Consider the following 25899-nt stretch of genomic DNA (forward strand, 5'->3'; position numbering starts at 1 on the left):
CAGTGTTTGCTATTATCCATATACACACACAATAACATGTTGCTCAGTTGTTGGCATTTGCTCTTTCTCAGATCATAGGCTTCTGTTCTGCTTGTGATCCATGTGTTCTGTGCCGTTTGTTCTGTTCTTGGTTTAGTTGATAGGTTTGTTTATTTCTTTTGTATTTCCATTCGGTTCCTTCTAATTTGTCTTCTCACTGTGTCTTGACGTCTGTTTGTGTCAAGCATGTGTGTCTTAATCTCGATTTCAATGCTAGTTATTTCCTGTCTTACATCTCTTGTCCTGTGTGCTTTGGGTTTAGTTCCATTTTCCCCAGTTTCATTATCTGTGTTAGTTTCAGCTGTGTTCCCGCCTGTTGCCTATTCCCTGATTATCCTGTGTGTGTATAAATTTTCTTCATTTTCTATTGCTTTTTGTTGTGTTCTCCCTCTTGCTGTGTGCCCTTTGGGTTTTTTGATGACCAGATGAAGCCTCGTAAAACCTTGAAATTTTCTATGACTCCCACCCTGTCACTCATCAAAACCTTTTGTCATTTCAACTATTTGTAACAGCTGCTTTGTTGCGTTGCAATAGTGTCAAGTAGGGCTGAACGATATATCGCATTTGCGATAATATCGCGACATGATCAAGTGCAATTTTCTAACCGCAAAGGCTGCGATTATACTCTGTTTACGTGACATGCGCGAGTAAAACATGTGATATGATCAAACGAGATTGTCTAACCACAGAGGCTGCACTCTGGTCACGTGACACGGGGAGCAAAGTTTTGAAACAGTCTACCGAGAGTGAACTAGCAAGCAAAGCTGTAGCCTACACAATGGCCTCAGGTTCAACAGAACCAGAGCCTGCGGGGATGCTAGTACCAAAGAGGAACTGCTCATCAGCCGTGTGGGAATATTTTGGGTTTAAAAGAGATGATGTCGCACAGAGTCAGGTACTGTGTAAAACCTGTCTTGGTAGAGTTTCTACATCTCGGGGAAACACTACGAATTTGTACCAGCACCTTAAGACTCAGCACAAAACAGAGTATGATAGATGTATGTAGTAGTGTGCAGAATAAACCTAGTAACGTTACTCGGCAAGGATCACTGACCGAACTGTTTGAAGGTGTTACGCCATATGAACGCACTTCAAAACGGCACGTGGAAATCACCAAAGCAGTAACCCACTGCATCGCGAAAGACATGATGCCCGTCAATACGGTGACCAAGCCTGGGTTCAATAATTTGGTAACTACACTGGATAAGAGGTACAGAATGCCCTCCCGCACATATTTCAGTCAGACTGCAATACCCGAGCTACATATGCAATGTAGGCGGAGGGTTGCAGCGGAGTTAAAGGCTGTTGAGTTTTTTGCGGCGACAACAGACATGTGGTCAAGCCGTACAGCAGAGCCCTATCAAAGTCTGACGGTGCATTACATTACCGAAGACCTCCACCTCGAAGCTCGCAGCCTACAAACGGCCTACTTCCCCGAAGACCACACAGGGGAAAACATTGCTGCTGGCCTGAGAGAGGGGCTTGCGTGTTGGGATCTCCCTGAAGACAACCTTGTCTGCATAACGACGGACAACGCGTCAAATATGGTGAAAGCAGCACAGCTGAACGAATGGACCAGGCTCCAGTGTTTCGGACACAGATTACATCTTGCTATTGGTAAGTTACTGCCGTGAGAGAGAGAGAGAGAGAGAGAGAGAGTGTGTGCGTGCGTGTGCATGCATGTATGCGCGAGCCTGTGTATCACTCTCTCCCACAAACACACCACACTATTATTTATCTTGGTCTTTACTGCTGTTAATTCTAGATATGTTATGTCAACCCCACACTGATGTACCCACCTCTTCTTATGTATTTTCTTTTTTGTTTTTGTCTTATGGTCTTATGTTCTTGTATGTCATGATGTATGTAACAATAGCTTTGGCAACACTGTTCCCATAGTCATGCTAATAAAGCAACTTTGAATTTGAGAGAGAGAGAGAAATGGTGAAACCTTGCATCATAACTGCAATTGTATGTCTAACACTAATTTTACTTTTTACTTTATTTTTTTTTCCCTCCAGAAAATGCAATCAAAGATGGTAGAGTATCAAGAGCAATTGGGCTGTGCAAGAAGTTGGTGGGGCACTTCTCGCACAGTTGGAAGAAAAAGGCAGCACTCACTGAGGCACAGAAGGAGCTTAAGCTTCCTGAGCACTCTCTCATTACTGAGTGCCCTACAAGATGGGGGTCCAAAGAGAAAATGATTGCCAGAGTGCTGGAACAGATGAAAGCCATATCGCAGGTATTGACAGGTGACCGACATGCACGCTCCCTCATCCCAACCTGGCAGGATGCTGAAGTGTTGGAGTCCATTCATAAGGCACTGCATCCTCTCTCCGAATTTACTGATGCTCTTTCTGGAGAAGAGTATGTGAGCATCTCCTACCTCAAGCCAGTTCTCTATCTTCTGGCAACATCAGTCTTGGCTGAAGATGCTGAGGACACTGATCTGACTAGATCAATTAAAACCAAGGTCCTGGCATACCTCAACGACAAGTATAGTGACCTCAACACCCAGGAGCTTTTGGATGTTGCGTCGTTCATGGACCCTAGGTTCAAAACGCAATACATCAGCGCAGACAACCTTCCTGCCATTAAGGCCCGACTGAAGACAGAAATGGTGGAATCGGCTAGACGTACACATAATCAGGTAAATCCTTGAAAATTATATTTCCACAAACACATAATATTTATATATAAGCTAACTGCAAAACTAATGTCTCTCTTCCCATCTGGCAGGAGAAGAGGTCTCGCACTGAAACTGCTCAAAATTCTCCAAGTGCACAGGCCTCTGGGGGAAAGGCAAAGAAGACTCTTGGTAGTCTTTTTAAAACCAGTGCGACCTCTTCAGCTTTGCCTCTGCCTCTTGAAGATGTCGTGGAGGCAGAGTTGAATAGTTACCTGTTGACCCCTGTCATTGACGGAGAGGATGATCCCTTAGCCTGGTGGAAGGTGCACAACATTCACTTTCCACGACTGTGCAAGATGGCCCGCAAATATCTGTGTGTGCCAGCCACAAGTGCCCCCTCAGAGCGTCTGTTCAGCACTGGAGGGAATATAATGACCTGCACTCGCTCATCCTTAAAGCCAGCAAAAGTAGATATGCTGGTCTTCCTAGCAAAAAACCTGTGAGCTAGGATGATTATGGCTAGCTGAGCCATACTCATTGTGCACTTTAGTTTGTGCTGTGTTGCTGTTACTTACTGCAGATAATCAAGATGTTCAGCCAGTTTTAATTTAAAGGCGTGTTTGTGTGTGTGTTTATACAATTGCTATTATGTTTGCACTTTATGTGTAATGTTACTGACTGCAGAGATCAGTAAGATGTGTGTATTTTTTATTTATTAGTTTTATTTATTTAATATTATTTTTTAATTTAATGACTGTCTAGTAGTTCACAGATGTCGAAAAACTGAGTGTGGTAAAGCCACTGATTTTTTTATGTATATTTCTGCAATCTGCACATTGTACTGACTTTCATTTTAATGTTTACACCAGGGTTCCCTCTCAGCACTTTATGCTCAGATGTTTGTAAGCTAAAAATAAACTATTGTGTATGTTCAAATATACTGTTGTGATTGAAGAAGTTAAATAAAAATGTCAGTCATCAATTCATGCATCACCTCATGTCATCATAACAGAGGTCTGTCTTCCAGGAAAGAACAGTTTAAAATGAATGTAATATAGTATTGGCCATACTATATGATGTATTGCTTGTCTTTGTTTAATAATACAGAAGACAAAGACCTTAAAAAATAATCGCATATCGCATCGCAATCGCAATATTGGGGCAAAAAATCGCAATTAGATTATTTTCCATAATCGTTCAGCCCTAGTGTCAAGCATGGAAACAATCACTGCCAAGAATAGAGTTAAAAACGCCTTCATTTCATTTTGTGTGGTTCATTCATTGATTTAATCTGTTTTCGATTTAATTTAATTTGGAATAGTTTCAAAATGTCAGAAATTTGCCTTGGTTAAATTGGCAACTCTATTGACATATTTTTTTCAGATAGTCTCAGATGCTTCATACTGTTAGTCCACAGCATGCTAATCAGGTTTATGTCAGAATAAATTTTAACAGCACTAATATACTGGTCTCAGCTGGAGTGCTGTGAGCATGAGCAACAACCTTAAAATAGCAACTTTAATAACAGTGGTCAGGATTATAGCAATACGACTGTCCTCAGTCTGTGTTCTCTTTGAAATTATTGGAAAAGCTTAAAGTATGACCAAGTTAAGTTGTTGCCTTTCTCTGGTTAGTTTTTCATGTGGATCAGTCATTAACTGAAGGGAAACTCTTGAGATTATGCCTTGTAGTTTATAGGTAGTATAAGGAATATAGTCCTTTTATACATCCTTGTATGTTACTGACAAAATAACCTTAACATTTCCCGTTGGAGACTGGTAGATTGGATGGAAAATGCAGCCAATTTAAAGGAACAAGTTTAACTGTGAAGACATTTTATTTATAATTTAAAAAAATTGAAAATCCTCCAAAATGACAAATCTTCAACTACATGTTCACATGGTAAAAGTTCTCATGGTCACTGAATTGAAATGAAACCCTTATCACTATCTTCTGCACTTCACTACAGTCGACAATAACTGCTCTTAGAAATCTGTGGTCGATCTTGAAAAATACATCTTTTATGTCAGTAAGAATTTAACCTGGATAAATAATGCACATAGAAATTGTGCAAAAATAATATTTAACAATAATATTTGATCCTTGGATCAAAAGGAGGGAATTCTGCAACACTGAGTCAAAGAACTGGCCAATGAAGGACATAATACACATAGATGATGACCTGTGGGTCTGGATATATTGGTCTTGGGCTCAGAAAACAACACTAGCCTACTATTTGTGTACTTAATTCTCTGCCTTAAGACTTACAACTTTGCTGCAAGCATTCAGGAAAAAAAATGAGAAAATTTGAACTTTTGACCTCAATTTAGGGGATCCAGTTGGCTCTGTTAGCCACTTAAGCCCCACGCCCCGGTACCAGGGGCAAAAAGGAGGAGATCACGTTTAATCGGTTATAACGTGGGGTGAGAAATTTAAGTCCCACGTGTGGTATCCACAGAGACCTCTGAATCTCAGCCAAAATCTCATATAAACCATTTCTACAACCACCAAACACAACGAAAACAAGCCATGATTAAACGAGCAGTTGCGTAAATGCGCACAAGTCCGCTAAACAAACAAAACCAAACAAGAAATTCTTCAAACTTCATGTAACCGGCTAAAGAAAGGCTAGTTATCCTCCAGAGCTATTACTGACTCCAAACACCAAGTTTCACCATGCTCTGACCAAAGTTCAGTGAATGAGCCACAACCACAAAAACACATAGCTGCGCAAATGCGCTAAGACAGAAATTGGCTTACGTACCGATTTCCTGCGTTATTTTCGCCGGTAGCCGGTAGCCACATGATTATCAGCAGTTACAACGCCTAACTAGCCGCATAAAAAAAGCCTCTTGGAGCAATACTCTAAACACAACAGGAAAGCCACAATTTCGGTGACTTGTAAACATAAGTACAAACCAATGTTCCAAGCCTGAAGCCAAAAAGACCCTGGAACTTTTTTACTGTAAAAGATGGACTGGTCCACAGCTGTTTGGTCCAGTATAATTCGTACCTATCTTCCTTTTATCCATGTTACTTAGGTGTAAAAACAAAAAAGAACAAAAAACAAACAAACAAAATACTAATAGATAGCGCAGTGGTAAGACTACAAGCCTTTTAGGTGGGTCATGGGTTCAACTCCCAGCTAGCATCTGCATCCAGTAAGGGTCCCTAGGCCAGATCTTCCATGCTCACCAAGCCTACCTTGGACATGAGTGAGAGACAGAAAAATGAAACCATACTCGCTTGGACATTGCCCAGATTAACAAGGTCCACGTCACGTGTTGAGGAACCAGGACATACTGATTCAAGATTCAAGATTCTTTATTTGTCACATGCATGGTTATACAGGTATAACACGCAGTGAAATGTGACCTGATACGCTCCTTGACTGTGTAAAGAAAAAAAGAGAGAGACAGACAGAACTTTATATACAGTGAATGAGTATATATAAGGAGGACATTATGTACTGCAAGTGGGTAAGTTATGTACATTATATAAATAGAAATAAAACAAAATAAAACAATCTGGAAATTTACAGCTTGTGTACATTGCGTGAGGAGGGTGTTAAAGTGTCTTGTGCTATAGCGAGGCCAGAAGGATTCAGGATGATATGAGAATGTGGTAATGAGTCCTGTCTCAGTCACTTAAGGATGATGGGGGGGGGGGGGGCTGATTGAACACACGAATGGCCTGAGGATAAAAACTCCTCTTGAGCCTCTCTGTTCTTGTTCGGATGGTGTCGAACCTTGTGCCTGATTTCAGAAGCTGGAACAGTTCGTTGCTGGGATGGGACGGGTTCTTCAAAATCTGTATCCTTGACACAGCTATTTCCATACCAGGATGTGATGTTCTGTGTGAGGATGCTCTCCACAGCGCCTGTATAGAAAGTCCTGAGGATCACTGGAGAGACTCTGAACTTCCTCAGTTGTCGTAGGTGGTACAGGCGCTGCCTAGCCTTTTTTGTCTGGACCTGAATGTGGGCAGACCATGTCAGGTCTGAGGAGATGTGGACACTGAGATACTTGAAGGACTGCACACTCTCCACTGGAGCTCCATTAATGATAATGGGCTTGTAGTCTCTGTGCTGACTACTTCTGAAGTCCACCACCAGCTCCTTGGTCTTGCCGACGTTCAGCTGGAGGTGGTTGTCCTGGCACCACGATGCCGGATTCTTCACTTCATCCATGTAGGCCACCTCATCGTTGTTGGAGATGGCGCCCAACACCAATGTGTCGTCAGCAAACTTCACAATGGTGTTGGAGCCTTGGGTGGCCACACAGTCTGAAGTGTAGAGGGAGTAGAGCAGTGGCGAGAGGACACACCCCGTGGCGCTCCCGTGCTGATGGTGATGCTGTTGGAGATGCACCTACCCACCCTCACCACCTGAGTTCTGCCAGTGAGAAAGTCCAACACCCATGCACACAGACGGCTGTTGAGTCCTAGATCCCTCAGCTTTGTGAACAGTCTACCAGGCACTATTGTGTTGAATGCTGAGCTGTAATCAACAAACAGCATTCTCACATAGTTACCCTGTTTCTTGTCCACGTGGCTGAGGGTGGTGTGCAGGACGTGGGCGATGGCATCCTCCGTGGATCTGTTGGGTCAGTAGGCGAACTGGAAGGGATCTGTGGTGTCTGGGATGGAAGAGGAGATGGAAGAGGAGATGGTTTTCTTCAACAGCCTCTCGAACACCTTCATAACCACCGAGGTCAGTGCAACTGGCCGGTAGTCATTCAGGCATGAGGGCTTGTTGTTCTTGGGGACAGGGATGATAGTAGATCTCTTGAAGCATGTGGGGACCACAGGGACTCGTTGAAAATCGAAGTGAACACACCTGCTAGCTGGTTAGCACAGCACCGCAGCAGACGGTGATGCCGTCTGGCCCAGCCGCTTTCCTTGTGCTCACTCTCCTGAGCGCTGCTCGAACGTCGTGCTCTGCAATGCTGATCGCCGGTCCCTCTCTGATGAAGTCACCGACCTCAGTTGTCAGGCAGTCATTAGAATTAGCCGCCTGGCTAACCTCGAAACGGGCTGAGAAGTGGGCTACTAGAACAAGAAGGCATACGTGGGCAAGAGATGAATATAGGGTGCTGCTGGAATGCTACTACGCAAGTAACCCCCGTGGAAGGGGTTACATGACTAGGATAACGGACCAATGGAATCTTCGATACCCAGCATCCAGATTGAAATAGTAGCTCAGTGTTCTAACATTCAGAAAAAAGAACTGCTCTCACTAGAGATTGACGAGGTACAGCACATATGCTATGGTGAGCCAGGACTGCAGGTCAGGGGGGAGTCGTCACCATCGTCCCCACCCAAGATTGGGTACCAAGCCCCAAGAATGATCGTTGAGTGCGAGAGGAACTGACCTGAAAGATAGGATCATGGCAAAGCTTGTAAAGGCCAAAGAGAAGTGATAGACAAAGCGACTTTTCCAGATTACTTACAACCTCCTCTTTCTGCATAAAAACAGTGTTGGAAAAAACATAGATACCATACCCCCATAAGCATCAGTTAAGCAGTATTACACTGCAAAAATGGCATAAAAAAGGTAATTAACAATGGAAGAAAGACAGACCATCATACAGTCCAGATCAAAAGTTTAAGACCACTAGAAAAATGGCAAAAAAAATCATATTTTGCATGGTTGGATCTTAAAAAGGTTCCACGTAGAGCTTCAACATGCAACAAGAAGAAATGGGAGTGAGACAAAACATTTTTTGAGCATGCAATTTATTGAAAACAATGAAAACTGAAACAGGCTGTTTTGACAAAATGTTTTGTCTCACTCCTATTTCTTCTTGTTGCATGTTAAAGCTCGACTTGGAACTTCGAGCTGCAGGTTTGACAAAACAAGTTCCAGCAAGAAAGCCATTGGTAAGATGTCAGAATAAGACAAAGAGGCTTGGCTGGGCCATGAAACACTGCTATTGGACTACTGAAGACTGGAAGAAGGTATTATGGACTGATGAATCAAAGTTTAAAATCTTTGGTTCATCATGCAGGATCTTTGTACACCGTCGAGTAGGCGAAAAGAAGGTTTCACACTGTATGGCATCATCTGTCAAACATGGAGAAAGAAGTGTTATGGTGTGGGGCTGTTTTACTGGATCCAGGGTTGGTGACTTGTACAGAGTGAGAGGCACCCTGAACCAAAACAGCTACCACAGCATTCTGCAACACCATACAGTATCCTCTGGTGTGCACCAGTTGGTCAGGGGTTCAACTTACACCAAGATAATGACCCAAAACATAAGTCCAAGCTATGCCAGAACAACCTCAGGAAAAAAGAACAAGATGGTAAGCTTGAAAACATAGAATGGCCAGCACAGTCTCTAGTAGGGCTGGGTTTAAAAAATCGATTTCCGGATTTTAGTCGCCAAACAGCTAAAACAGTAAATGAGGGCAGATAAACGGATTCCACATAAAGAAGTACACACAAAGCACGGATCCCCCCGTTTACCTGACGGCATGTACATGGACACACCATTGGGTGCTGAAAGCCAACACCTCACGGATTCTGAAGCTGCAGGTTTCATTGAAGATTGAGCCCCTCCCAAATGACCAAGCTCCTGAATCTCTTTCTAAGGTTGAATCCAGATACAAGAAGCAGAAGAAATTAGTTTCTGCTACTTGTATGTGTAGTCTTATTTGTTTGATCACTACAAACATGGAACATGTAAATTTACAGAAAGAAAAGCCTCCCTCCTCTTCCCTGACTTTGTTGGGTCAGCTTTTCACAGCAGTGAGCCTGTCTCCGCTCTTCCACTTGTGTTCGGATATAGCGTGTTTCAGCACAGTTTTCGGGTTGCTTTTAGATGGGGTCAGGGCACTTCATCAGATGGTTTTCAATGTATCAGCAGAATGCTAAACGTTCACTGATGTTTGTTTTTAGAAGCATACTCTCATTCTTTCTATTCATACACTCGTTCTTTTTATTTATTAAGCTAGTACCGTCATACACTCATTCATTTTATTTCTTTTTATTTATTAAGTTACTGTGTTGTACGTAGTGCCAACGTAGGACAGTTTTCCAATTTCGTTGCACTATTGTACTAGGTGTGACTGTGCAATAACAATAAAGAGTTATCTCTCTTATTTCTTATCTTTAGCCTCTTGCTGTTAGAAGCCAGTTCTTTTGGTTGATCCATGACTTCGGATAATCTGGATTTCTTTCTTCTACATGTTTAGGAATACAACAAACAATGTTGCATATAAAAAAGAAAATGTAGATTAGGGCTAGTAGGGGATAAAATACGTGGCTATTTATTTCTCCTCTGCACTTCAAAATATACATAGGGAATGTTGTATTGACAGATCTGGTGTTTTGCGAGGTATTAAAATCTACTTTAGTATACAATGCGATCAATACAATGCAATGCAATCAAATTAAAGGATACCCCAAACAAAATCATATCTCTGGTACTGGAAATGGGTTATAAAAGCTCTTTTATAGCTAAGAGCAAAACAAAGCAAAAACATTTGTAACAAAATTTTCTTTTACTAGTACAAAACATCAATTTAGCCATCCTCTTCATTAACCACTTCTAATATAATCTTAGAAATATGTTATTTAACCAGATGTTTACTTTGGATAGTGTTACTTTGCCCTCCAGTAACACTGTGAGGAATCTTAATTTTTGACCAGGATATGTTGTAAGTGTCACAGAGATGGCTTATGTATAAAGAAGTTTAATAGATGGTTCCAGCAGTTAAAATGTTCTTGCTTGTACATTTCTGTGGACAATATTGTAAAGGTGCGTCTTCTTGTACAAGAGACATGTTTATCTTGTCACAAAGAACAAGTTTTTGTTACACCGCTATTATCGCGAGGTTTTGGGCGTGATAATATAGGCTGTGAGCCCACGTTTAATAATCATGCTAAGGAGTTCAGCGAGCTATCTGCAAAAGCCTGGTTAGTCTACCAGCTGTTCAAGGTAGTTGATATAATTGTATTGTAATATTGTGAAAATTTGTAATGTATGGTGTTGTAATTATCCTGTGCATTCTAATTGAAAACATTTTTATGTTTTCAATTAGAATGCACAGGACTGTAAAGTTATTGTTCCAGGACCTCCAAAGTGGCAGGCGGCCACGAGGTAATTTTTTTTTGTTGTTAAAACACAAGTGTTACTTTTGATAGACTGAAGCACTTAAAGCCTTTGTGTTTTATGTTTGTAGTTTTCACGGCGTTCAATAAATGCAGCGAAGCGCCCGTCTTGAAGAAGCCGTGCCTGTGTTGTCATTGCGGAGTTACATATGTCCTTCAATGTGCATATTAAACAAATATGTAGGACCACTTTCTTCCATTTGCACAATATCTCTAAAATATGAAACATCCTGTCTCAGAGTGATGCTGAAAAACTAGTTCATGCATTTATTTCTTCTAGGCTGGACTGGGCTTGAAATTCATTGTTATCAAGAAGTCTTAAAACCTCCCGTTCCCATGTTTCATTCCATGTCTCCCCTTTCTGTGTTGTGCGTTCATGTATGTTCTCCCCAGCCCGTCATGTCTTTCTCTCTCTCACCCATGGGTTGAGTGTAATAGTCTGTCATGTCACACGTGTGTCTCGCCCCTCTGTGTCTTGTATCCACGTTTGTATCTCTCTGTGTCCCTCTCTCTCGCTCACTCATCCCCTTTGTGTCTTAGTCATGTCACTGTGTTTCGTCTTACCTCTCTTCTCCTGTTCCTCTCCTTCTGTCTCCTCTTTTGCCTCCCTGTTTGTTTATCACTCTTGTTCTGTCAAACCCACGTGTCTTAGGTCTATGTCTCAGGGTTTCCTGTTTTACTTTTGACAGTATTTTGTCCTGTGTTCAGTGTGTTCAGTTTTGCTTCCTCCTGGGTCATTATGTTTATTCACCCCAGCTCTGTTCTCCGTGTGTTCCCTCTTTCCTTGTCACCCTTGTGTGTATTTATGGTGTGAGCTGTCATTTGTTCTTCGTCAGCTTGTCTGTTAACATCTGTTAACGTGGCTCTGCTTCCATGGTTCTTCTACATATTCCACGTTTCAGATGTTATACGTTTAGTTTTCCCACTTCAGGTTTTTCAAGAAAGCGCAGTTGCAGTATTGGTAGTGATGGCCAAATGAAGCTTTCTGAAGCATTGAAGCTTGTATTGAAAAATGGTTCATTACATAAAGCTTTCAACACAGTACTTTTTGGGGACATCTGATGGCCAAAAATATGGAGAGCAGCTTAAATCTACAACTTACAATGACCTGCTTCATTATAATTGCCCACTTTATAGAGCTGAATTTACAACTCATGTCTGATATCATGTCACAGTTCTGTCTGATATCAGGCTGATATGGTGCTTTTAACATGTATTATGTGTGTGTGTGTGTTGTGCAAATCCTGCCAATGATTCACTTCCTTATAAACTTTCTTATACATTTACTTCCTTATAAACCATTAAATCAGGTACTGAAGCAGTGACGTGCCGAATGAAAATTCGGACGTCACTGGTCACGTGACTCTGTTCAGACAAACCAAGCCTCGACACAGTGTTTCTGAAGCAGTGTGTTGTGTTTTTTTACACATGTGCCTGGAACATCAGCTTCAAATGGGCCATCACTAGCTATTGGGCACATGGTCCAGAGCATGGAGGGTAAGCTAACACGTAGCAAGAGGCACCTTGCAAACTGACTCGACAGTGGACGTCTAGGCATGGTTTAAGTTGTATGCGTCACTTACTGTGAGTACACATTAATTCCTGCCTGGAAAGGACAGTCTTGAACCTTTTGTCATTTAGGGAATCAGCTTGTGTAGAAGTGGAGTGTTTATTAATCTGTTCACTATGTGGCTAGTTCATGCTGCTAAGGCTAGCTGTTATGTTACACACTCCTAAGCTGTAAGCTAAAATGAGTTTGGTCTTCTGCGATGTATTGGGTGTATTTACAAAATATATAAGGCACCTTTTGGTTTGGTGAGTAGTCTAGGAAAGTTGTGCACAAAAATGATAAAATAAAATAATAAAAAAATGATACGAAGACCCCATTTAACGAAAAATTCAAGTTACGAAGGCACTTAACGGCAATATTTCTGCCCTGCATAATGCCTGCGTAACAAAAATGCCCGTACATTAATTAACGTAAATGTAAGTTTTAGTTTTAATGTTTAGAATTAAATTACTTAAAATATGTACATGTACACGTACGTATGTATACTTTCTTCAGCCTCCACCACCTCCGCCACCTCCTCCTCCACCAAGAACTTCGTCTTCAGCCAGCATCGCCTCAGTCGACTTACGAAAATTTTGACTTACGAAAATTTTGACTTACGAAAGACCCTTTGGAACGAATTAATTTCGTAACTTGGGGCTCCACTGTACAGGAATTTTCATTTATATTTCTGGTTATACTGGAAGAGAGTTAATGAAGCATAATTCATGACTTGAATGTTTATTATAATCAGCACTCTGTATATGTTTTGTTTACAGCCCACACACACACCCACTCCCACACCTACAAGTTCTTGTATGACACAACTGTAAGCCTGTGGTTGCATTACTTTGCTGTTGTGTTAAAAAATTACAGTAAAGAAGGAATAACCTTATTTGAGGTTCCTGTGGTTCTGACGTACACCCTAAGGTGAACACCACTGCTATTCAACCTGTGCAGCGTGTGACTCTTGTATGTTCACGTCAAACAGAATTTCTCAGAAATGTTTAACTTCTGAGCTGGACAGTGTTGGACAGTTTTTTGTTTTTGAACAGGATGTTTATTGTGACTGTGTTTCTGAGTGTGATTATAATTCCATGAATTTTTGTTTTTACGACTTTCTAAGTTTATTTTTGAGTCTGATAATGAAACCAGTGAGGTTATTGCATCTCAGGACTAGATAATTTTCAAGGTGATTGTTATGAGCTTGTTAAGCATGAGACTGAGTAACAAGTCTATAAAAACAGAGATGGAGTTCTTAGTCCCCTTAGAGACAAGAGACAAGGGGACCTTATCCCCCACAATGAGGTAGCTAATCGCTACCTTATCATCCCAAGGATCGTCCCAAGGATCGTCCCAAGGATCGTCCCAAGGATTGTCCCAAGGATTGTCCCAAGGATTGTCCCAAGGATTGTCCCAAGGATCCCAGGTTCTTATTGTTATGTTATCTTGGGCCTTTTTGCCCCCTGGTAGGGTCTCCCATGGCAAATTGATCCCGGGTGAGGGACCAGACAAAGAGCGATTCAGAAGACCCCTATGAGAAGACCATCGAGGGAAACGTTTACCCTGCCCGGGAAAGGGTTACCAGAGCCCACTCTGGAGCCAGCCCGGGGAGGGTGCCCGAGGGTGAGCATCTGGTGGGGGGGCCTTAGTCCATGGGGCCCGGCCAGGCACAGCCCGAAAAAGGGACATGGGCTCATCTTTCTGCAGGCCCACCACCCACAGGAGGCAACGTAGGGGTCAGGTGCATTGTGGTCCTGGCGGACCGATCCCCAGCCACAGAGACTGGCAACTGGGACATGGAATGTCACCTCTCTGCTGAGGAAGGAGCCTGAGGCAGCACACCTCTGGGTTGGGGAATGGATCCTGACTGTCGTCTGCGCTTATGCGCCGAGTGGCAGTTCAGAGTACCCAGCCTTCTTCGAGTCCCTGGGTGGGGTACTGGAGGGTGCTCCGCCTGGGGACTCTGTTGTCCTACTGGGAGACTTCAGTGCTCATGTGGGCAACAACAGCGAGACCTGGAGGGGCGTGATTGGGAGGAACGGCATCCGGGATCTGAACCTGAGCTGTGTTTTGTTATTGGACTTCTATGCAAACCACAGTTTGACCATAACGAACACCATGTTTGAATATAAGCGCATGTGGCACTAGGACACTCTAGGCCACAGGTCGATGATTGATTTTGTAATCATATCACCAGACCTGAGACCATATGTTTTGGACACTCGGGTAAAGAGAGGGGCTGAGCTGTCAATTGATCATGACCTGGTGGTGAGTTGGATCAGGTGGTGGGGGAGGATGCTGGACACACCTGGCGCACCTAAAAGTACAGTGAGGGTGTGCAGGGAACGCCTAGCAGGGGCCCTGGTCCGCGAGATCTTCATCGCACACCTGCGGCAGAGCTTCAACAGCATTTCGAGGGAGGCTCGGGACATTGAGTCTGAATGGACCATGTTCAGCATCTCCATTGCCGCAAGATGGTTGGCGCCTGTCATGGGGGCACCCCCCGAACCAAATGGTGGACACCAGAAGTGAGCTGAAGAAGGAGTCCTATCAGGCTTGGTTAGCCTGTGGGACTTTGGAGGCAGCTGCTAGGTACCGACAGGTGCGGCCAGTGGCTAAAGCAAAAACTTGGGTGGTGGAGATGTTTGGAGAGGCCATGGAAAAAGAATTTCGGACCGCCTCGAAGAGATTCTGGCAAACCGTCAGGCGACTCAGGAGGGGAAAGTGCGCTACCTGCATAGTGTATAGTGGAGGTGGTGCACTGCTGACTTCGACTGAGAAAATTGTTGGGCAGTGGAAGGAATACTTTGAGGACCTCCTTAATTCCACTGGCAAGTCATCCGTGGAGGAAGCAGAGTCTGGGAATGAAGAAGATGACCCGCTGGGGGCGAGGTCACTGAGGGAGTTAAACAACTCCTTGATGGCAGACCCCTACGGTGGATGAGGTCCGCCCTGAGTTCCTGAAGGCTCTGAATGTTGTAGGGCTGTCCTGGTTGACACACCTCTACAATGTTGCGTGGAGATCAAGGGAGGTACCTCTTGGTGATTCCCATCTTTAAGAAAGGGGACCGGAGGGTGTGTTCCAACTATAGGGGAATCACACTCCTGAGCCTCCCTGGGAAAGTCTATGCCAGGATCCTGGAAAGGAGAGTCCGTCCGTTGGCCTCAGGTACAGGAGGAACAATGCGGTTTTCGTCCTGGTCATGGAACACTGGACCAGCTCTTTATCATCTCAGGGATACTTGAGGGTGCATGGGAGTTTGCCCAACCAGTCTACATGTGTTTGTGGACTTGGCATTTGACTGTGTCCCTTGGAGTGTCCTGTGGGGGATGCTCCAGGAGTATGGGGTGTTTGGCCCATTGCTATGGGCCATTCACTTGTTATACAACCGTTGCAAAAGCTTGATCCGCAGAGCCGGCAATAAGTCGGACTTGTTCCTGGTGGGTGATGGGCTCTGCCAGGGCTGCCCTTTGTCCCCGATTCTGTTCGTAATTTTTATGGACAGAATTTGTAGGCATAGCCAAGTGGCGAAAGGCTTTCACTTGGGCGGCCTTAGAATCTTTTCTCTGCTTTTCACAGATGATGTGGTTCTGTTGGCTTCATCGGGTGATGGCCTCAAGCTCGCACTGGAACAGTTTTGCAACCGATTGTGAAGCGGAGGGAATGAAGCCATGGTTCTCGGAATAGGGGGGATTACCCACTCGGGGTCAGGGACGAGTTCCTGCTCCAAGTGGAAGGTTGATCTACGTCCCTACCCTCACCTATGGTCACAAGCTGTGGCTAGTGTTATGGCCCTGGGCCTTGGAGGGAGTGAGACTGCCTTTTTTTTTTTCATGCAAATCCAAGTGTGCTATGACTCGTGGGTGATTGGTTTCTGGGTGACCCATGCCAGCCCTCTTTTATGCAGAATGAAGTGTGCCAGACCACGCGGACGATTGGCTGCCTGGAGATCCCATGACACTCCAAGAGAAAATGACTGGCTGTTTGTGTGCACCTGTGGGTATAAAAGGCTGAAGATCCTTCACACTACGGGGACTGCTGCTCAGAAGTGAAGATGCAGTGTCCTCCTCGTCTGCCTCGCGTTTCAACTTTGTTTGCCAAATCTGTTCGCTGTGTTGCACTTTGTCTGTTAAACCTGGTATCAATGTTCCCTCTAAGCTGATACCAATTGTGCACTGCTGGCACGGTCTCTGCGCACAGAAAATCTGCGTTGCGCACAAAACAAAATCTCACCCGAATTGAAATTAAAATTAATACTTTAACAATTTTGTTTTGCAGTGTTAGTCAGTAAGTGACTGGCTGCTCCTGTATGGGATTAGAACGATGCCACCTTATCCCATAGTCCAGCCAATGATGCAATTCACACTCGTATAAATGCAGCTAATCAACGTCGTTGAGAGGCTATGACAGCGTCCTTATGTGCCGACACCAGTGTTTTAGCGAGCAAAGCGGCGTGGCTGATGTGGAGTGAAGCCACGTTAATGACAACGTGTACAACCATTGGAGATGTGAGCAGGACAGACGGAACAATTGACGGAAAAAGTGTGGACTTTATACCAGTTTTTAAATTGTGTTGATAGGCCACGTAAAACCAGAGTTATGATAAAAATGTTTGTTTTTTTCCTGAATACTATCGTTGTTTATGTTTACTGCGGGAAGAAGCGGTAAAAACGGCGTTTTATGAGGAAAACGCTCGAAAGCCTGTGAGCAAAAATAAAACCAAAAAACCCCCAGCCTTTCCCATTGGTCGAAAAATGTACAATGTTGACCAATCAGAAAATGATGTGGCAACATGGCATTTAGTTGTTTAGGAAGGGGGGAAGTTTTAGGAGTGACGGCGGAGTTTTGAGATGTGGGAGATTTGCGACGTTTAGCGCAAATCTTGTGTAGTTAGTGTGTAGTGTAGTCAATAGTTTTGTTGTGTGTGTCAGAACAATGAGGAGACTGCTGAATGTTACAGGTGTTACAGGAGTGATACATCTCCTGTTGTCAGGCCTGCAGGTATCAGGCTGTTGTTCTCCTTTATCTCATAGTGGACAGAATTATTATTTTTTGGAGTGACACAAATAATTTGTGTGGCATCAAATTTGATGCAGAACAGCTGACTGTTCTGTAAATAGTTTGAAATGTTTATTTAAAAAACGCCTTGGCTGCATTTTTAGGTAAACAGCTGCAAAAAACTTTGTTGTTTGCATAACTCAGTTACTTTTTTGAAGAAGTGACTATATAATTAATTGCCCAACATTGGTCATTATATACTGTATTTTGCAGACAGAGAGTTACAGACTCTCTCCCAGACCACAGACTCATAATACAAGTCAGAGCTTTATAAAAAAAAAAGTTGTCTTTTCAAAATTGGAGTTCAAGTTATTTTTACTTCCAATAGTGTTAACATACTACACAGGTCATGATTTGAGGTCAAGATTCTTTTTAATTTTCATTGTATGTGGGCTAAAGCAGTTAATTAAAAGTAGTCTAACATAAATGTAAATGCTGTAATTTGATTATTTTAATAAACCATGTAACTTGGATGGATTCGATGCTGGCGTGACCACAGTGCACACATCTGCTGGGAGTTTGTGTGTTCGCTCAGACACATGAAAAATTAGAGGGAACATTGCCTGGTATACAGCTGAACTTAGTTTCATTAGAATTTTGTGATGCTGGCTTGCCTTAGTTAACCCTTAGCTTTTATTTTGTGTGCCGCCAGCTTGCCCCAGTTAACCCTTAGCTTTTACTCTTGACTGTTTTTTTCTTTATCTATCTCTAATGGTCGGCTATGTACCACAGGCCTTCAAGCTGGCTGTGGTTAAACCTTTACTCAAAAAGCCATCTCTAGACCCAGCAGTCTTAGCTAATTATAGGCCAATCTCCAACCTTCCTTTCATATCAAAAATCCTTGAAAGAGTAGTTGTCAAACAGCTAACAGATCATCTGCAGAGGAATGGTTTATTTGAAGAGTTTCAGTCAGGTTTCAGAGCTCATCACAGCACAGAAACAGCTTTAGTGAAGGTTACAAATGATCTTCTTATGGCCTCTGACAGTGGACTCATCTCTGTGCTTGTCCTGCTAGACCTCAGTGCAGCGTTCGATACTGTCGACCATAATATCCTATTAGAGCGATTAGAACATGCTGTAGGTATTACAGGTACTGCACTGCAGTGGTTTGTATCATATCTATCTAATAGACTCCAATTTGTGCATGTAAATGGAGAGTCCTCTTCACACACTGAGGTTAATTATGGAGTTCCACAGGGTTCAGTGCTAGGACCAATTCTGTTTACATTATACATGCTTCCCTTAGGCAGCATCATTAGAAGACATAGCATACATTTTCACTGCTATGCAGATGACACCCAGCTCTATCTGTCCATGAAGCCAGATAACACACACCAATTAGTTAAACTGCAGGAATGTCTTAAAGACATAAAGACCTGGATGGCCGCTAACTTTCTGCTTCTTAATTCAGATAAAACTGAGGTTATTGTACTCGGCCCTGAAAATCTTAGAAATATGGTATCTAACCAGATTCATACTCTGGATGGCATTACCTTGGCCTCCAGTAACGCTGTGAGGAACCTTGGAGTCATTTTTGACCAGGACATGTCCTTCAACGCACATATTAAACAAATATGTAAGACTGCTTTCTTCCATTTGCGCAACATCTCTAAAATTAGAAATATCCTGTCTCAGAGTGACGCTGAAAAACTAGTTCATGCATTTATTACTTCCAGGCTGGACTACTGTAATTCATTATTATCAGGATGTCCAAAAAACTCACTGAAAAGCCTTCAGCTAATCCAAAATGCTGCAGCAAGAGTACTGACAGGGACTAGAAGGAGAGAGCATATTTCTCCTGTTTTGGCTTCCCTTCATTGGCTTCCTGTTAAGTCCAGAATTGAATTCAAAATCCTGCTCCTCACATACAAGGTCTTAAATAATCAGGCCCCATCTTATCTTAATGACCTTGTAGTACCATATCACCCTATTAGAGCACTTCGCTCTCGCTCTGCAGGCCTACTTGTTGTTCCTAGAGTATTTAAAAGTAGAATGGGAGGCAGAGCCTTCAGTTTTCAGGCCCCTCTTCTGTGGAACCAGCTTCCAGTTTGGATTCGGGAGACAGAAACTATCTCTACTTTTAAGATTAGGCTTAAAACTTTCCTTTTTGCTAAAGCATATAGTTAGGGCTGGACCAGGTGACCCTGAATCCTCCCTTAGTTATGCTGCAATAGACGTAGGCTGCCGGGGGATTCCCAAGATGCATTGAGTTTTTCCTTTCCAGTCACCTTTCTCACTCACTATGTATTAATAGACCTCTCTGCATTGAATCATATCTGTTATTAACCTCTGTCTCTCTTCCACAGCATGTCTTTTATCCTGTCTTCCTTCTCTCACCCCAACCGGTCGCAGCAGATGGCCGCCCCTCCCTGAGCCTGGTTCTGCCGGAGGTTTCTTCCTGTTAAAAGGGAGTTTTTCCTTCCCACTGTCGCCAAAGTGCTTGCTCATAGGGGGTCATATGATTGTTGGGTTTTTCTCTGTATCTATGAAGCGCCTTGAGGCGACTTTTGTTGTGATTTGGCGCTATATAAATAAAATTGAATTGAATTGAATTGAATTTATGTATTAACAGTGGTCTGTTAAACAGCCCTGTTGGTTTTCCGTTTAAAGTTTGTAATAAAACCTGTTATTTTACTCAGTTTTCGTGTGGGGGCTTGTGTATGTTACTCCCCTCACACTAGTGACCAAAAGAATCCGATTGCAGATACAAGCAGCAGAAATGGGCTTCCTCTTAATGGTGGCTGGGTCTTCCTTAGAGATAGGGTGAGAAGTTCAGCCATCTGGGAGCGGCTCTGAGTAGAGCCAATTCTCCTTCACATCGAAAGGAGACAGCTGAGATTTTTCCTTCCCACTGTTGCCAAAGTGCTTGCTCATAGCAGGTCTATTATTGTACGATCTACTGTACAATATAAAGCGCCTAGAGGTGACTGTTGTTGTGATTTGGCGCTATATAAATAAAATTGAATTGAAATTGAATTGAATTGAGGTGGTTCGGGCATCTGACAAATATGCCTCCTGGGCACCTCCTGGGTGAGGTGTTCTGGGCATGTCCCACCAGGAGGAGGCCCCGGGGCAGACCCAGGACACGCTGGAGAGGTTATATCTCTCGGCTGGCCTGGAAACGCCTTGGTGTTCCCCTGGACAAGCTGGAGGAGGTGGCTGGGGAGAGGGAGGTTTGGGCTTCTCTGCTTGGGCTGCTGCCCCCGCGACCCAGCCCTGGATAAGTGGAAGAAGATGGATGGATGAAATTTTTGTGTTTGCAACTGTCTAAGTTTATTTTTGAGTCTGATAATGAAACCAGTGAGGTTATTGCATCTCGGGACTAGATAATGTCCAAGGTGATTGTTATGAGCCTGTGAAGCATAGACTGAGTCACAAGTCTATAAAAACAAAGTGTCCAGCTGAACTGAACACTTCTGAGACTGTTTTTTTGGAGTGCAGCCAGCTTTTCTCTAAGATTAGAGTCTCTTCTGTTGTGGAACATCATCTAGTGACTAAGCATTTTGCTCCTTGTGCAGAGACTGTTGTTTCTCAGCCCAGGTCCATTTGCATATCTTCAGCTGGTCTAACCAAATCTGTAGCTACTCCCTGTTGCCCTGTTCCCAGGGTGGCTGTGATCCAGCCTTTCCCTGCACCCATTCCAGTTACCCAGGTGAGGGTGGCTAGGACCCAGCCGGTCCCGGCTCCTATTCCTGCTCCTCCCAGTGCAGCTGGGTTCCTGCCTACCCCTGCAACCGTACCAGTGCCTCGAGTGAGGGTGGCTGGGACTCAACTGGTCTGGGATCGAGAACAGGGACTCGCACTTGTACCTGTTCCTCAGGTGGGGACAACGGGCACCCAGTCGTCACCTGTGCCAGTCCCAGCTTCCAGGATAAGGGCAGCCATGACCCAGCTTTTCCTTGCACCCTTACCAACTCCTCGGGTGGGAGTGGCTGGTGTCCATGTACTTGTGTCATCTTAGTCTAATATGTAAATGTTTCAGATCATCAAACAAATTTAAGTGTGAGAAAACAAGGAAGGGGGCAAACACTTTTTCACACCACTGTATCTTTACAAACTCAACCTTCCATCCTTCATAAAGGTGTTTGCATTGTTTTAAAAGAACTTGTCATCCAATTATCACACTTGAATGCAAATGCACTTTTTTTTTTTTTTTTTTTAAACTTTTTAGGACTGTTCCTTGAAGTGAACAGTTTGATGTTAAGAATGCAAATGCCTGAAGTTCCTAATCTTTGCACATTGCTGTCTATGAATTACTTTGTCAGCTATAAATGTGTTGAAGAGCAAAAGCAGTCAGCTCCATAGTTAGTTCATGGACATCCATGTTCATTTCCAAAACTTGATTCTGTTCATCTGGACGTAGCGTTTTCAGTGGGAGAAACGTTTCGTCACTCATCCAAGTGACTTCTTCAGTCTCAACTGACTGCAGGTTTCCCCACTCTTATAATGACTGAAACCAGCCCACTGAAGGAACAATGGGCTGGGAGGTCTGTTCCTTCATCATAATTATGCAAATTCTCATGACCATTGATCAACAACCACTGATCAAAGCTCACTGATCAATGGCAATGAGTACCATTCACAGAGAGTTGGGGAATGGCTGCAATCACATCATTGTAATATGGCGAAAGATGGACCCTTAGGCCCCCTCCTCAATTCAGAGATGGTCTTTCCCTCTTCACGTAAAAGGCCTCCTTGACGCCGCACTCAAACCAGCATTCCTTCCTGTCCAGGATGTGTACATCCTCATCCTTGAAAGAGTGTCCACTGGCCTGTAGGTGTAAATAGACTGCGGAGTCCTGTGCTGATGAGGTAGGTCTTCTGTGTTGTGCCATCCGCTTCGCCAGAGGTTGTTTGGTTTCCCCGATGTATAAATCCTGGCAATCCTCCTGCACTTAACAGCGTACACTATGTTACTCTGTTTGTGTTGGGGGACCCGATCCTTGGGGTGGACCAATTTTTTGGCGCAGCGCGTTTTGGGTTTTAAAGCCACAGAGACGCGGTGTTTAGAAAAAATGCGTCTCACTGTTCCGATACTCCTGACACGTACGGGATCACTACAGGTTTTCGCTTATGCAGCGGTTGTCCTTCTCTCCTGGATCGGCTGGAGCTTTCTTTTGGTGCCTTCACAGCTTTGACAAAAGTCAAAGCAGTAGTTCTTCTGCTTGCCTGGCCGCTGTGTCTGTGGGGATGGTGTTTACTCTGTGTTGTAGTGTCTTGATGACACCCAGTTTATGCTCCAGTGGATTATGAGAGTCAAACCTTAAATACTGATCCATATGCGTAGGTTTACAGTACACATCAGCTTTTAGATGTCCCCCATTACTGATGGAAATCTCACAGTCTAAGAAGGCTAACCTGCCACTTTTCATATCCTCCCTGGTGAATTTGATGTGTTGGTCCACCGAGTTAATGCGATCAGTGAAATGTGGTACATCCTGAGATTTGATTTTCACCCAGATGTCATCCATATATCTGAACCAATGACTTGGTGGTGTTTGAGGGTAGGAGAGCAAAGCCCTCTTTTCCACTTCTTCCATGTACAAATTGGCCACGATGGGTGAAACTGAGGAGCCCATGGCACACCCATGTTTCTGCCTGTAGAACTGACCCTTGTATGTGAAATAGGTGGAATGAAGACACAGTTCCAAAAGCAAACAAACTTGGTAGATGCTGAGAGTGGTCCTGTTGCTGAGGTTGGGATCATCCTGTAATCTCTTACGAACTACCTCCAACGCTTCTGTGACTGGGATGCAAGTGAAGAGAGATGTAACATCGTACGAGACCATGGTTTCATTTGCCTCCATAATGACATCTCTCACCTTCTCCACAAAGACCAAAGTGTTCTGGATGTGGTGTTCAGAGCTGCCTACCAGCGGATTGAGGATCGAAGCCAGAAACATGGAGATGTTATAGGTGACCGAGTTGATCTTCGGTAAACCATACATACTTGGTGTAGATTCACCTGGGTATAGCCTGTGGTATGAGGTCCGGTCAATAGCATTGTGTAAAATGCACTTCACACACACACAGTTCGATATAGGGAGATGTCACGTATATTTCTGACTTTGCTTTTTGTGACAGTTCACAGTCTGGTCAGCTCCGGTCTTGGCTGTTCCAAGCTTCCCTCCTCTCGTCTCCCGTCTCACTAAAAAAGGGGGAAAGACTGTCATCAGACCAAACGCCACCAGCTGTGTTCTCACCTGCCTCCCCAGCACCACCCGTTGAGCTCACTGCACCATTCCTCCCCTGCAGCTGACCCACGGACCACACTTCCGCCACACATTGTCTTGTTCTAACTGCTTCAGACAGTCCATCACCCTCTTCCTGTAGCCACTTCCTGGGTCTCGTTTCAGGGCTCACTGAGTAGTGACAAAATTTTGTCATTATACTCTTTCTGGTTTAGCAAAACTGTGCACCTACCCTTGTCTGCCAGAAGGATGATAGTGTTGTTGTCATTACTAAGTGATGTGAGTGCCTTCCTCTCCCCCATGGTGATTTTGGATGCTGCGGGCTTTGCATTGCTGAGACAGGCCGAAACTTTCGTCAGTAGTTGCTCGGCTTCGACTTCTGCAATATTGTTGTTTCGAATTGCTGTTTCTGTGGCTGTGATCAGTGCCACTAGGGGGATTTGTCTCGGCGTGACAGCATAATTCAACCCTTTAGCAAGGATGTTTTTCTCAGTTTGGGTGAGCTGTCTGTCAGACAAATTCTTCACCCACTTGTCCACGTCCTCGGTGTCGCATCCTTCTCTCTTCTGGCCGCTGAGGACACTCTCTGTATTTTTGCTGTGGTTTCCGATGTAAAAAGAAGTAAGTCAAACTTCCTTTGTTACCTGATCTTAGACTTCTTGTGCTGTGCTAGACAAGCCTAATTTGGAGATTTACTTACCTGGATGATTGAGCATGCATCAAGACATCCGTGTACATTGTTTTCTGGTCTGTCAGTCATGGTCTATAAAAAGACCCATTACTACCAGAAAAATATTCTCAGATTGTTTGCTAGTTAAAATATGTGGGACAGTTCATTTCAAATATAATTCGTACACCCCTTTGAGCTGATGTTAATGACACATGTCATAATTACTGCGAATACTGTCTTTGGGCTTTTAAAACTGGTTAGTACAAATTTGACTGTTTAGTTTTGTTATAACACACTGCAGACTGCAGACCAGCATAGCTGCATTAATTTCAAACAATTATTTTACAGTCTGTCCCATATCCTTTATGGTATCAGTGGGTCCTTTTTTCAGATGAAAGAGGCATTAATGATGGCAGTCACACTGGCCAGTTGAGCTAATAGTATTGGGACAAGTTGAAGAGAAATGTGAGCATCAGAGAGACCAGCTACTGTAGCTGTTACAGATGCCAACTGTGCAAGGGATTCTTCAAAACTTGGTATGTAATGAGAAATTTGTAATTCCATTCTGGATTTAAGAGGAAGCCTATGAAGAGAACCCAGTATAGAAGAAATATGCTTTCTTTCTAGTCCCTGGCTATACTCTTGCTCCACCATTTTAGATCAACTAAAGGCTTTTGTCACTTTTTTCACAGAAGACCATGTAGGTTTGGATTTTAATAATAAACACCATTATTGAGAAACTGCATTTCATGTTTACTTGTGTTATCTTTGTCTAATATTTAAATTTGCTTGATCTGAAACATTTAAGTGTGACATACAAAACATACAAAAAATAGGAAATCAGCAAGGGGGCAAACTCTTTTTCATACCGCTCGGCCTACTAAATCTACACAGGGATGGGGATTTTTTCCGTTCGTCAGTATAAACAATGACAAACTGGAAGGACTAAGGCAATATGGAATAAAGTCAAAAAAATGCAATAAAGCTCAAATATCATACTGAGAGAAGACACTCCAAAATCGCTAATCACTCAGTTTTTCTTTCTGAAAAAAATATTATATCATTGATGTCATGTGTAACCTCAGTAGCTCAAAGGAGAACACAGAGAAGGCTAATGGGAAAGTTTGGCTATGGGAGGAAGTACAAAGAGAGGCGGTGATTAGCTGGGCTTACACAGCATATCAGCCTCCTCTGCTTAACTCAACCTGACCTCATTTAATTTTTTTCAATCAGGCCTCTCAGTCTTCTGTTCTCATTCATTCAACCACAATGATACTTACAACTTCTTCTTTGTCTTATTTCACTCTCTTATTTACTACAAACATTATCGTGCTTCAGCTGTCATATTGCTCTCTTGCTTAAAGGACAGCATCAGGAAACTACAGCACAAAACCTTTAAAATGTAGACTAGTGACAACTCTAATCATCTGAACTGTCAGCACTGAAGTGATATCATCCAATTTTAAAAGGCTATTTGCTTAACATTAGGTTTCAGGAATTTTTTAAAAAAACACCTGACCTGGTCATTGTATCCCGACATTTTCGCTTTGCTTGAGCTTTCTGCCTAATTCTCTAAGCCATGCTGACTAGTAATATATTAGTGATATAACACGTCATACATGTGCTGCAGTCCTAAACTTGTCTAG

At 43.3% G+C, this 25899-nt stretch overlaps 2 protein-coding genes across 7 annotated transcripts in view; one reads left to right on the forward strand and one right to left on the reverse strand.

Annotated features, from left to right (window-relative positions):
- Positions 1 to 25899, reverse strand: part of LOC146367037 (disks large-associated protein 1-like) — a 168374-nt gene that overhangs the window by 34097 nt on the left and 108378 nt on the right. The window lies entirely within an intron of this gene.
- LOC146367038 (E3 SUMO-protein ligase ZBED1-like) lies at positions 1305 to 3171 on the forward strand. Its single transcript, XM_084912113.1, has 3 exons — positions 1305 to 1656; positions 2061 to 2689; positions 2779 to 3171. Exons 1-3 carry the CDS (start codon positions 1305 to 1307, stop codon positions 3169 to 3171), a joined length of 1374 nt encoding a protein of 457 aa, XP_084768239.1.

The sequence above is a fragment of the Perissodus microlepis genome, chromosome 18, assembly GCF_051167445.1.
Source record: "Perissodus microlepis isolate ML-2025 ecotype Zambia chromosome 18, ASM5116744v1, whole genome shotgun sequence".
Lineage (NCBI taxonomy): Eukaryota > Metazoa > Chordata > Actinopteri > Cichliformes > Cichlidae > Perissodus > Perissodus microlepis.